The sequence below is a fragment of the Branchiostoma lanceolatum genome, chromosome 3, assembly GCF_035083965.1.
Source record: "Branchiostoma lanceolatum isolate klBraLanc5 chromosome 3, klBraLanc5.hap2, whole genome shotgun sequence".
Classification (NCBI taxonomy): Eukaryota; Metazoa; Chordata; class Leptocardii; order Amphioxiformes; family Branchiostomatidae; genus Branchiostoma; species Branchiostoma lanceolatum.
Window position 1 is genome coordinate 2,900,001 of NC_089724.1, and position 14,457 is coordinate 2,914,457.

At 43.3% G+C, this 14,457-nt stretch overlaps 1 protein-coding gene across 1 annotated transcript in view; it reads left to right on the forward strand.

The window, feature by feature from the left end:
• The window catches only part of LOC136429722 (proline-rich protein 12-like), a 17,649-nt gene extending 3,762 nt beyond the window's left edge, over window positions 1-13,887 (forward strand). Inside the window, exons 5-11 of the mRNA XM_066419663.1 lie at window positions 1-886; window positions 1,232-1,329; window positions 1,581-1,649; window positions 1,983-2,087; window positions 3,763-3,858; window positions 4,932-5,021; window positions 11,446-13,887. The exon at window positions 1-886 is cut by the window's left edge and continues 92 nt beyond it. Of these exons, the coding sequence (XP_066275760.1) occupies window positions 1-886; window positions 1,232-1,329; window positions 1,581-1,649; window positions 1,983-2,087; window positions 3,763-3,858; window positions 4,932-5,021; window positions 11,446-11,493 (1,392 nt within the window). The 3' untranslated portion in view covers window positions 11,494-13,887. The remainder of the gene's footprint in view (window positions 887-1,231; window positions 1,330-1,580; window positions 1,650-1,982; window positions 2,088-3,762; window positions 3,859-4,931; window positions 5,022-11,445) is intronic.
• Window positions 13,888-14,457: the final 570 nt, after the last annotated feature.

Below are 14,457 nucleotides of genomic sequence, written 5' to 3' on the forward strand. Positions count from 1 at the left end.
AGCAAGGGAGAGCACAACACCGGCCCTGACAGCAAAAGACAGCAGGGTACCCGGAGTGACAAGGGACAGCAAGACATCAGGAGTTACAGCAAAGTACAGCACAGTATCAAGAGTGACAACAAGGGACAGAAGGACATTAGGAGTTACAGCAAGGGACAGCACAGTAGCAGCTCTGACAGCAAGGGACAGCACAGTGGCAGCTCTGACAGCAAGGGACAGCACAGTGGCAGCTCTGACAGCAAGGGACAGAACAGTGGCAGCTCTGACAGCAAGGGACAGAACAGTGGCAGCTCTGACAGCAAGGGACAGCGCAGTACTGGGATTGACAGCAATGGACAGCATCGCACTGCGCATTGCAGCTCCTTTGAGTCCTCGACAAGCCCGACTGAGACCGTAGTTGATCTTACCGACACCGCAGCTAGTCCGCTGGACACTTCTACAGAAGTAATGGCGGGTGCTTCTGTCCCGGACAACGGCAACAAGAAAGAAAACGCCGAAAGCCACTCCAGCAGGGATGAGAAGGCACCCTCCAGAAGTCGTCATGAAACCTCAGCTAGGGCTACGGAAGTAAGCATGGAAGAACATGAGATGACAGGGCCTTCTGACATTTTCGAGGAGGGGCCTTCAGCCAGCCACACTGACGCGCCAGTCACGGCGGAAATCTCGAGGACAGGGCAGTCCACGGGAAAGTCAGGAGCCGGACCGTCGATGGCGTCTCCGCCCACCGTCACGAGCACGTCGACGCCCTGCTTCGTCCGATCTGGACAGCAGGAGGGTCCATCTCGGCCGTGGGGGGTGAGCTGGAAGACATTCCGCATCTACCTTCAGGTGCTGATCAGCTACGCGTTGGACTCCAGCTTTCTGGACGACATAGAAGAGGAAAGTGGTGAGTAGAGGCCAGGCTGTTAGCTAGCAGGACGTCAGGGTGTCTTCTGGACACCCTACACAAAGAAAACTAAGAATTTAGACAGCCTCATTTTGCAGGGGACACCCAGAGGACACCCTGTATCCCTGGTGATTGCAAAGTGCGCATGTGTTCCACACACAGACACTGTTTATTCATCATACCAGAATCTGAGACAGCACAAAAAGTGATTAACATGCAAAACTACCCGGTAATTGTTAATCCATAGAGCTCATTGGGGAAGTCTGGATCGTATGAAGAATTTGTCGTTTTAGTTGAGAAACGTTACCTGAAAATGCGAAAATTTTGTCGTGTTGTTGTCATCAGATATGTATTTCCTGGATGCCATCGAGACAGTGGATACAAAGGTCAAGGAGGCCAAAGACAGGGTCATGCAGAATGTGACCTTTGACCCAGAGTACAAGGTGAGTGGCAAGGTTATGTGTACAAGTTTCTAACATTTTCTATGTCTAAAATGATAGTTTTCACTTACTACAAATTCACACTATGTGAACACAGCGAATTTGTGAAAAATTAATTTTGTTCAAATTGTTCTATTTATGTACAATTACTCATAATGTAGGTTTATTTCTGATGGTTGTTCAACATGTTGATAGATGTGCAACAATATGTTTCTTGATACATATTAAGAGGACTTTGTTGTTCATTGCTGTAGGCAGTGGTGGAGAAGTATCCTTACCTTCAAGTAGTGTCCAACTCCAACCTGGGTAACCAGACATGTCAGGTGGGCACAAGTGTGTGTTTGTGTGGTGTATGCATGTGTGTGTGTGTTTGGGTGTGTGTGTGAACGTATGTATGTGCGTATGTGTGCATGTGTGTGTGTGTACATGCTTGTGTGTGTTTGTGTACATGTATGTGTCTGTGTGTGTGAGAGTGAGTGTGTATTTATGTGTGTGTCTATGCACATGCGTGTGTGTTTGCCTGTGTACGTGTACAAGTGTGCATGTGTGTGAGAGTGAGTGTGTGTGTGTGTGAGTGTGTGTGTCTTTGCAGTTTTGGGTTTCAAATTTAATTAATGATTCCAAATATGTTTCTAAACCAGTGTTACTCCCTGCAGGCTTGTTTAACAACACGGCAAGCGACTCAGACCCTGAAGCTGCACGGCCGTCCTTACAGCAGGTCTACTCTCATGATGGAGAGGCTTTCTGAGAAGGGCACCAAGGTACTGTAGATCTGTATCTGTATAGCCTGTACATGTATAGCCATCCTTGGTCGTAACACACCAGCTTCTGTATCTGTATAGCCTGTACATGTATAAACATCCTTGGGCGTAACACATCAACTTCTGTATCTGTATAGCCTGTACATGTATACGAGGGGTGATCAATAAGTCCTCGGCCTCACCCAGAAATAAGGTCCACAACTCACATTTTGGGGCATAATTATGTAGTATGACATATTTTAGCAATATCCACCAAACTTCAAATCATTCTGATCATTACTTTACAGACGACACTCAGTAACATCAGAGATAGAAGGATAAAAACATGGATAATTGAGCTGTGACTTAAGGTGTGCGGGTCGACTTGCTCTGCTGAAAGTCAGATACCTGCTTCTTTTTATTTGGAATAAGAAGGGAATCTTTATCAAACATTTTGACAATGTCTTCGAAGATTTTATGCCGATTCATGGCATGAAGAACTTGACCCACACAGCTCTGACCACAGTGTACTCTTGTTTTTCTCGTCACTGACCTAATAGTTTTCAAATGAACGTCGACTAAAAAGTATTGGCCACAATAATTTGAAATTTTGTGGATATTGCTAAAAGATGTTAAACTACATAATCATGCCCAAAATTTTGAGTTGTGGACCTTATTTCTGGGTGAGGCCGAGGACTTATTGATCACCCCTCGTAACCATCATTGGGCGTAACACACCAGCTTCACGGGTACGTGGCACGGCAGCAGCTGGTTATATTACACGGAACGGCCTGTCACACCTAACCTTTGTCTATCTAACTGCATCCTTTCTTTAAAGCTATTTAGTGAGACTGTTCCTACAGTATTTGATGACAATTAGTTCCATTCTACTATGGTTCTCAGAAAATAGGAATTTTTTAATACATCAATCCTTGGTTGATAACTCACTTACTCAAAGGCATGACCTTAAGTTTTGTGGTGCTTTGATTTTAGCAGTGACCTTGCCACTGAGAAATGACGATACCACAAATATGCATTTCCATAACATTACATTAGTTTGCTATTGGGTGAGCCAACTCTTTGCAGCCAGGAGCTAAATAAATTGAATTGCGAGGAGCTTACAATTGGCAGTGCTAATCTGCCTGTAATCTGCGCTCAAGTGACCTGAATACGACTGTCACAGTAATTGCTCCAGTTGCAGCCATTTTACTGTAAGGTTATATTATGAACCACTCCCATTAGATAGAGGACCCCCCACTCTTTTCTACAAGCAGAGTTTACTGAATTGTTGCGACTGAAATTAAAACTTTTTGTTTCATCTCTGTACTACAATGTCCCAATTGCACAAGTGGTAACGCAAACCTGCTGCTTGGCTGTCTGGATCAAATTCCGCGTATCATAGGACCCAGCTTGGACATGTTGTGAGGGATTGCATTCGTCATTTCGGATGGTGACCTGTGTATGAGGGAGCTTCAGGCATGAGTCTCAAGCGTCAATCCTCTGCACGAAAAAAAGATAAAACAAAACAAAACCCACTTATCGAGAAGAGTAGGGGTGACCCGGTGTGCTTGGCCAAAAAGCGAGCCGTCGCAAAGCCTTACTACACTACCACTAGCTACTTGAAAAAGCATCATTCTTCACCTGCATTGAGGAAGACTGCTTTACCTTATATGAAACACCCTTTTTTCTGTTGCAGATGTCGTCTGTGTGCCAGATGTGCGGCAACGCCGCCCAGACCTTTCACCAACTTTACCACCTCAAGTACCGACTCTTCAGGAAGTGTGAGAACAAGGTGCGCATGTCTGTATCTATGTTACACAGCAGCTTCTGTATCTTTGTGTGTGTGTATGTAGAGCTGTGTACCGGTACAGTGTACCGATACAGTACCGGGTACAATCAATTAGGTACAGGTCCAAAATACCTGACCCTGCTGTATCAGTACTGGACCTAACTCAGGGGATGGCCACTTTGACAGATAAAATTACTATGAAATTACCGTGGCAGTGCTCTAAAGCCTCTTTAAAGCACAGAAAACACATTTGCAAGGCTGGAGTCAAATTTTCATCTGTGTTTTCATAAAAATAATACCTAGCATAATCAAATATTATGTTTTTACCAGTTCAAACATGCTTTTGTCTTTATTGAAAATCTAGCATTTTCTGAACAAGTAGTTTAGGTACAGGTTCAGGTCCGGACCTGTACCTTAACCCATGTACCTGTAACGGTAAAATTTGTTTAGGTACACAGCTCTAAGTGTGTGTTAATGTATTTATCATTCAAGTGGACTCCAGGTGGATGTTTCTTTATGTGACACTAATGGAGATGTTGATAAAACAAAAATGTGTATCTGTACAGTAGCCGGTATAACCGCTCCTCTGTGTAACAAACTAGCTTCTACAATCTCACCCATGGAAAAAAGCGCCGGTAGGGTACGACATACACTTGCCCAGTGTTCTAGCCAAAGCCCGTCATTACGTCATTTGACGGAATTTTGTTGCTGATGACCGACAAAAATTTTACCCAACTCGTCCTTTTTGACTGACAAAAATCAGCGTGTAAAGATAAAGAAAGAGCTTAGAGTTTGTGTGATTTTTCACCAAAAGAGTTGACTTCAAACTAAGCTTCTTCTACCAGCAAAATTTGATCCTCAAAATGCGGGAAATAGCGTTTCAGAGGGTTTTTAGGCACGACGCTTCGTACCTTCAGCGCTCGGCAGGGTGCTCCGTCAAACAAAATTGACATCATGGGTAAAGATTTAAGGCTGGCTAGAACACTGTACTTACCCGATCGGAACTATTGTTTGCTCCGGGCAATCAGGCCAGTGGACTTGTGCAACCCTGGCCTATTAAACTCTTTATTCCTCAGGTGATGGCTGTGAACCGTTCGCGCGCTGTGAGCTCAGAGGAAGACAACACAGTGAGGCACATCCTCTCAGACATGGAATGGATCTCCCAGGTAATTCTGGTTAGAGTGGCGTCTGTGTGGCATAGTGGCAGAGCATCCGGCTATGAACCGATGAGACCCAGGTTCAATCCCCAGTGGAGTACCCAGACATGTCCGGACATGCACCCAGACGTTGTGCCCTTGGGAAAGGCACTTAACACATATTTCCCATGTCCTAAGCCCAGCAGTAGGGTTTGGGTTGGCGTTAGGAAGGGCATCCAGCCGTAAAAACTCTTGCTACAAAAAAGGACTTGCACTTGATGAGGAGTTCTGGGGCTTCCCCATCCATGTGCAAGCCTCACGTCTAACCCTCAGATGATGGGGAACAAAAGACGTTAAATTTTTTTTTTTTTTTTTTTTTTTTTTTTTTTCGTGCGCAGGCGCGGAGGTTAGCGGCAGCAAACACGAGAGCTCCCGAGAAATTTCTCTTTTTCACGTATCTAAGTACCAATTTCCTTGACTTTTTCATTTTGACTTAGGGCATAAGTCATACGTAAACGTATTGTGAAGCTGTGATATTGGTAAATGCTGGCTTATTTAGATTTTGAACCAATTTCCTGACTGTTTTGTAACCGACACGTAAATGTGGGGAGGGCGACGACTCTAAAGTAGGGAGGGCAACTTTAGGTACGAATTCCATTTGAAGACGTATCATTATTATATGGTCTGCCAGGGAACTTGGACAACTTATATATCACGTACAGATAGTTGTTATCAATTTTTTGCACCTATATTTGTGGATTCTGAATGAATTCAAACATGTCGGCGGCGCGTCCCGGCCAACTGTAGTCATTTGCATATGAATCTGATGCAGAGTGGGGAGGGCGAGTGAGTGATTTCATGTTTTGTAGGACGATATTTGTACCGAATTACATCTACTCTGATAGCTTACCTACTTAATTGGATTTCATACGTTGTTTGTTCTGATTTTGTGGTGTAAACTTGTGTGGTAGAAAACTGCTTGGTGGAAACTGCGTGCCAGCGGCCGCGGTATACGGTAGATTCTGTGTAGTGTAACCCGGTGTGGTGTAACCCTGTGTGGTGTAACCCTGTGTGGTGTAAACCTGTGTACTGTAAACCTGTGTGGTGGTATAGCCAGTGTGGCGGATACCTGTGTGGTGTAGCCTGTGTGGCGGAAACCTGCGTGGTGGAAATCTGTGTATTGTAAACCGGTGGTGGTACAGCCAGTGAGGCGGATACCTGTGTAAAGTAAACAGGTGGTGATACAGCCAGTGAGGCCGAGACCTGTGTAAAGTAAACAGGTGGTGATACAGCCAGTGAGGCGGAGACCTGTGTATTGTAAACCGGTGGTGGTACAGCCAGTGAGGCGGAGACCTGTGTAAAGTAAACAGGTGGTGATACAGCCAGTGAGGCGGAGACCTGTGTAAAGTAAACAGGTGGTGATACAGCCAGTGAGGCGGAGACCTGTGTAAAGTAAACCGGTGGTGGTACAGCCAGTGAGGCGGATACCTGTGTAAAGTAAACAGGTGGTGATACAGCCAGTGAGGCCGAGACCTGTGTAAAGTAAACAGGTGGTGATACAGCCAGTGAGGCGGAGACCTGTGTAAAGTAAACAGGTGGTGATACAGCCAGTGAGGCGGATACCTGTGTAAAGTAAACAGGTGGTGATACAGCCAGTGAGGCCGAGACCTGTGTAAAGTAAACAGGTGGTGATACAGCCAGTGAGGCGGAGACCTGTGTAAAGTAAACAGGTGGTGGTACAGCCAGTGTGGCGGATACCTGTGTAAAGTAAACAGGTGGTGGTACAGCCAGTGTGGCGGAAATCAGTGTGGTGTAAACCTGTTGTGTTGGTACAACCTGTGTGGTGTAAACCTGTTGTGTTGGTACAACCTGTGTGGTGTAAACCTGTTGTGTTGGTACAGCTAGTGTGGTAGAAACCTGTGTGGCATACGTCTGTGTGGGTGATAATTTTTCAATAACAAAATGGAACTCCATTACACTTGCATTTTCCTGGCCCTTTATCTGATGCTTGGCAAGGCTCAGCCAGGAGCACAGCCAATAGACAAACACGAGATAAAGGACGTACATGTCACATGCGACTTCAGAACTGACTGCACCTCTGACTGGGCTACGTTTGCCTTTATGATTAAGCACAGTGGGGTGAATGGGACTCATTTCGGTCACAAGAAAATAATGATGCACAATGATAGTACAAAGTTATCATTGATTATGATTTTGCTTCTAAGTGGAGATGTCGAGATAAATCCTGGGCCTAGACCGCCAAAGTTTCCCTGCGGGAGCTGTAACAAAGCTGTACAACATACCCATACTGCAATTTGTTGTGACGGCTGCGGTAAATGGTATCATAAAGACTGCATTGAGCTATGTTCTCAGGTGTATACTGCATTAGAAACACACCAATCATACTCGTGGATTTGCTGTGACTGTGGCATACCAAACTTTGCATCAGCTATGTTTGACATAACTGATGATACTTTTCATTCAGTAAACTCATTTGATACACTGAGCTCTAGTGCAAGCTTGACAGATGACTCCCCGGTTGCTACATCCACCCCACTTAGATCTAAGCAGGGTAACCCCAATATGAGGGGTCGTGGTTTCAAAAAGACCAATGGTAAACTCTTACTGGTAAACTGCCAGAGTATTCGAAACAAAAAAGCCGAACTGGCGACTGTAATTGACACGTACAAACCAGATATAATAGCAGGCACAGAGTCATGGCTCAATCAAGACATAGCAAGCAGTGAGATATTCCCTGACAACTACATAGCTCACCGTAAAGATAGACAGACTGGCCCTGGAGGTGGTGTATTCCAGGTTAACAGGGATGATTTGATTGTCACACACAGGCCAGATCTAGACACAGACTGTGAGATCATTTGGACACAGACTCAACTAGCAGGAAAGAAACCACTAATGATTGGTACATACTATAGACCTCCATCGGACCAGGGCAATAGCCTGGATGAACTGGACAAGTCCATAAGTAAGATGGGACCTAAAATTAACTCTGACAACGTGATCATCCTTGGAGACTTTAACACACCTGGTATAAATTGGGATGCTAGCACTACAGATAACACTCAGAGCAATTCAGGACAGGCACAGAAGCTACTGCACTTAGTGGATAACCATGGGTTATTCCAAACAGTTCAAGAGCCCACTAGGAATGGTAATCTCTTGGACCTGGTCTTAGTTAATAACCCAAACATAATCGAAAAGACCACAGTAGTTCCTGGAATAAGTGACCACGACATGGTATTGGTGGATGTCAACCTTGCACCCAAACAAAACAGGAAACCCAAGAGAAAAGTGTACATTCGAACTAAAGCTGATGAACCGGCCATCAAGAGTGACCTAAGTGATTATGCAACGAACTTTAACAAACGAACCGAGGATATGTCCGTGACACAGAAGTGGGATGATTTTAAAGACAAAATAAAGCACACGATGAACTTGCACATCCCTAGTAAAACAACATCAAGCAGATACAACCTGCCTTGGTTCAACAGAAACCTAAGAAGGCATTGTCGTAAGAAACAACGTCTTTACAACAAAGCTAAGAGAACAGGGCGAGAGGAAGACATGAACAAATACAAGAGAGTTAAGAAGGGCGTACAGAAAAGCATAAGAGCAGCACATTCAAAATATGTGGCAGACATACTGGGGGAAGCCATAATTGACAAACCCAAAACATTCTGGTCATACATAAAAGGCCTAAGAAGAGACCTTGTCGGCGTAGCCCCTCTAAAGATTGGTAATTCCATTGTCAGTGATAGCGAGAAAAAAGCAGAGGCACTCAGTACACAGTTTAAAAGTGTGTTCACAGAGGAAGACACAACAAACATGCCAACTCTCGGACAGCCCTGTACCCCTCCCATGGAACACATAGTGATTTCCCCTAATGGTGTCGAAAAAATGCTCCAAGGTCTCAATCCATCTAAAGCATCTGGTCCAGACCAAATACCTCCTTGGTTCCTCAAAATGACAGCCACCGAAATAGCACCTGTGTTAACCAATATTTTCCAACACTCGTTAGACACAGGAGAAATTCCCAAAGACTGGAGGGATGCAAATATATGTGCCATTTTTAAAAAGGGAGATAGAGCTGTCCCCGGCAACTACCGACCTGTATCACTGACCTGTATATCCTGCAAACTACTTGAACACATTATCCATAGTCATGTCATGAAACACTTAGAAAGTTTCAACATATTGACTGACTACCAACATGGATTCAGAGCAAAGCGATCCACAGAAACACAGCTTATATTGACAGCTCACGACATAGCTGGCGCACTGAACAGTAAAAAACAGGTAGATCTAGCAATTCTTGATTTTACTAAAGCTTTCGATAAAGTCCCACATAGCAGACTCATCACTAAACTAGAGCACTACGGAATTCAAGGCACCACACTAAATTGGTTGAAGGCTTTCTTGACCAATAGGGAACAGACGGTAGTGGTAGAAGGCAAGGCCTCAGCTCCAGTTAGAGTTGCGTCAGGCGTACCACAGGGAACTGTTCTGGGACCGTTACTCTTCCTCCTGTACATAAATGACTTACCAGACCAGCTTGATTCAAATGTTAGGTTATTTGCCGATGACTGCCTGTTATATATAGAGTTGTCCACACAGAGTGATTCACAGCTTTTGCAAGAAGATTTGAACACACTCGAAGAATGGCAAAGCAGATGGCTAATGCAGTTTAATCCGGAAAAATGTTACATCATGCATATAACAAACAAACGAAACCCAATTGTAACCACCTACCAGTTCTGTGGACAGGCTCTAGCAACAGCAAAGAGCCACCCGTACCTAGGCGTTACATTAACAACGGGGCTAAAGTGGAACACCCATATCAACAAAGTAACAACTAAGGCTAAACAGACATTGGGAGTGATCAAACGTAATTTGTGGGCATGCCCAGCAAAGGTAAAATCACTTGCATACACGTCTCTAGTAAGACCAAACCTTGAATATGCTGCAACAGTTTGGGATCCATACACAAAGAAGGATATAGATAAACTCGAGAGGGTGCAGAACCAAGCTGCCAGATTCTGCACGAACAACTATGAAAGGGGCGCCAGTGTAACAAAAATGAAAGCAGACCTGCAATGGATGTCACTTGAGGACAGGAGAACAATGTCCAGACTTTGCATGATGTACAAGATGACTAATAAACTTGTGGACGTACCGACTGATAAGTATCTAATGCCAGCTCAGAAGAGGACCAGAAATAGTCATGCTTTTAAGTACCAGAGTTATCAGCCAAGGATTGACGTGTTCAAAAATTCGTATTTCCCGAGAACCATAGTAGAATGGAACTCGTTGTCATCAAGTACTGTAGGAGCTCCATCACTAAGTAGCTTTAAAGAACGGTTGCAGTCAGATATGCAAAGACTAGGTGTAACAGACCGTTCGGTGTAATATGACCAGCTGCTGCCGCGCCGCGTGCCTGCGAAGCTGGTGTGTTACGCCTGATGGCGGTTATACCGGCTATATAGATACAGATACAGATACAGAAATTGGATAGATAGAGAGAGAGAGAGAGAGTGGGTCTCACTCTCACATTCAAGTTTTGTTTTTTACAATTGGTCTCGAACATAAATTTTTGTGGGTCTGAGAAACAAGCTTTTGTTATCTTCCTTCATCATGGCTACAGCTGTGGCAAGAATTCAGTCGAGTATCAATCATTGTTTAAATGTATCCTACACAGCTCAACTTTCACAAAGATTACTGTAAATGCTTTGAAGTTTGCAATGGTTTAATATTTACGATTTTCATGATAACCTCTTCAGCATTAAATTGAAGCCATTTCAAAAATACTTGTTCTGTCTTTTGCCTGCCTACCAGCCTGTTTCATCTACGAACTAGAAACCACCACAAAAACTCCATTTTCTCCCTACTGCAAAATTGAATCATCACAAATTTAAATACATTTACAGTACAGGGCTCGAAATTCATTTTTGGAAATATGTGCACTGGTGCACCCAAACAAAAAAATTAGGTGCACAGAAAAAATTTTGGGTGCACCACAAAATAGACTTTAAGTTGAATGCCAGCAAAACATAATTACAAAGTTTAACGATCTTAAGAACTTCAATCTGTAATTCTATAGCTAACTTCAAAATTGAAAATTTCAAACAAGTAATACATCAAATAAAGTACAACTGTTACAAATTATGTTACTTTCTCTGATACTTACATTTCAAGAATATTCTGTAAACTAGTGTACCTTTATTTTTCAAAGGCCTATTACCTACAAAAATATCTAGGTGCACTGGTGCACCCACAGTCAAAAATTAGGTGCACAGCTCCAATTTTGGGTGCACACAGGTGCACATGCACCCTGCAGTATATTAACATCTGTCTTATGATTTGATTTCTTTTCAATTTTGTTTAAATCAGACTATAATGATGTCAGGATGAATCAGAATTACCCTTTCTGTTGCAGCTACACGAAGACCTGGAGAATTGGCTGGCCAGGGCTCAGCAGAACTGATGAAATGCTGTACCTTTTTTGACAACCACGTTTCATGAAGAAGGTTTTTCCTGGAAAAGTTGCTGGCCTGGGCTCATCAAAGCGAACATTAACTGTTGAAGCAGCGTACCTCGTTTTCTGACAACCCCGTTTCACGAGGAAAACTGTTACATATGTACAAGGCAGAAGATCCTCCATCTCTGCGTTGAGAGTAGTTTTGTTAATCCAACATTTCTTCCTGGAAAATTTGCTGACCATGCAGGGCCCAGCAAAACTGTTGAAGTACAGTACCCGTTAACTGACAACCATATTTCACAAAGAAAATGTTCACCAAGCAGAAGATCCTTCAACCTCTGCTTTGAGAGTAGTTTTGCTTCTCCAACAGTTTTTCCTGGAAAAGTTGCTGGCCTGGGCTCATCAAAGCGAACATTAACTGGTGAAGCACCGTACCTCGTTTTCTGACAACCCCGTTTCACGAGGAAAACTGTTAAAAGGCAGAAGATCCTCCATCTCTGCGTTGAGAGTAGTTTTGTTAATCCAACATTTCTTCCTGGAAAATTTGCTGACCATGCAGGGCCCAGCAAAACTGGTGAAGTACGGTACCCGTTTTCTGACAACAACGTTTCATCAGGAAAATGTTTACCAAGCAGAAAATCGTTCAACCTCTGCTTTGGGAATAGTTTTGCTTCTCCAACAGTTTTTCCTGGAAAAGTTGCTGGCCAGGCTGACAGCAAAGTGAACATTAACTGTTCAAGCGCAGTTCCTAGTTTCTGACAACCAACTCGTTTCACTAAGAAAACAGGTATCAAGCAGAAGATCTTTCAACCTCTGCTTTGAGAATAGTTTTGTTACGCAAACGGTTTTTGCTAGAAAAGTTGCTGGCCAGGCTGGCAGCAAAGTGAACATTAACTGTTGAAGCACCGTTCCTTGTTTCTGTCAACCACGTTTCCAAAAGAAAATGGTTATAAAGCAGAAGATCGTTTAACCTCTGCCTTAAGAGTAGTTTTGCTTCTCCAACAGTTTTTCCTGAAAGCAAAGTGAACTTTAACCGTTGAAGCACGGTGCCCATTTTCTGACAATCAGCTTGTTTCACAAAGAGAACGGATACAAAGCAGAAAATCGTTCAACCTCTGCTTTGAGAGTACTAGTAGTTTTGCTTCTTGAGCATTTTTTCCTAGAAAAGTTGCTATCCAGGGCTCAGCAAAAGTACAGTGTCCAACATCTGACAACAAACTCGTTTTAGGAAGAAAACGGTTACCTTAAACCTCTGCTTTGAGAGTAGTTTTGCTACTCCAACAGTTTTTCCTGGAAAGGTTGCCGTCCAGGGCTCTTCAAAACAGCGACTGTTGCAGTCTGGTGTCTGTTATCTGACAATCGACTCGTTTTACAAAGAAAATAGTTACCTAGCAGAAGATCCTTAAACCGCTGCTTTCAGAGTTGTTTCATAGATACGTTTGAACATAGTACTAGGCACAGGTTCTGTTTAATGTTATAGTAGTGTTTATAGTAGCATTGTTATATTGTTGTTGTTTTTTACTGTTGCATTGTTTTATGTCACCAAGATGTGACAATATGTTAAAAATGTTCTGGTTGGGCAAAAACTTTTATCGGAAAGCGACATCTAGTAATTAGCAATATTATTGCAGCTACTGCACTTGACATGTCGCAGTTTTGAAGACCGTCTATAGGGGGTGCTTTTGATCCGTGCGCATGAGGTGCCATGTTGTAACATTCAGACAATTGCTGGCTTTGGTAACTCTATATTTTTTCTCAATTCTAATTGGTCAGAAAATTAAACCAAATAAGGAACTATCCGGAACATGACCTTTTGGGGGGATTCGTCTCATGCTCGGTGTATTGCGCCTGTTTTTGCAACATTTAATACTCTTCTCTAGTACTGTATTTTGTAATGGCTCGCCTTCTATGAAAAGCAGTTAATAGCATAATACTAGGAAAGTACTTAATGTAACATCATGTATGGTACAGAGATTCACCTGGACTGTGCATACTGCAAAATTCAGGAAGTCAATTCCACAAAATATGACCTTCTAGCAACGAATTATGGAGATAAAAAGCTTTTCGTACAAATCACGGTGAATTCCAGGAAAGGGGCATGCAGGACCTACTAAAGGGTGTTGACACGTGAGCTATTCTAGTTGGTTAATCCTGGAAGATTTAGACCCAGAAAGGTGAATGCACATGAGGTCATCCATGTCTAGGCATTGAAGATTATCATAATGATCGTGTCATAGGTATCTGACTGTGATTGTGTATACGGATTGATATACATGTATGTCTATCTAACCTCCAAGTTTGACAATACTTACTTCACGGTAACAGATTAAAGTACAATCACCCTACACAAGTGTTGACTGACACCATTCGAGATCAAAAATACATGACTCCACCAAACTGTCCCAGTCTCGTATTGACTTATTTTCTGCTGCTTTTGTGTGCATGTTTAGCTTCTACCAGGCCCCGCGGATAGCTGGAAAAATAGTAGAAATCGGCCAAATAGAGTGAATAGTATGCTAAGGAAGTCGGCTACGGAGAGAGGGTCCAATATGGCATCCATCTAGAGGTCGCAAACTGTAAATTTTGTAGCGGACTAACTTTTCTGGCATGTTATCCGTCTATTTGGCCAATTTCTACGATCTTTCGATTGCGTGTTGGGGAAGGGGTGATTACATAACGGCACAGTTTCGGATATCGGTTTCAAAATTCTCAAAATATGAAGTTATTACGCAAATGTGCTTAATGATGTTAGTGAATGTCACTACGATAAAGATTTCAGCATTTTTTGGGACCAAATATTGCTTTGGTTGCCTCTAAGCGCTACCAGCTGCAGGATCCCCCCATGCAGACCCTCAAAATCCACAGACTGTTATTGACTTCTCTGTGATATTACGCTCTGGGCCGGTGCGAGGGAGATCCCGGATTTCTTTCATATGCATACATCTTAGGTGCGGGGCCTCACGGCGCTGG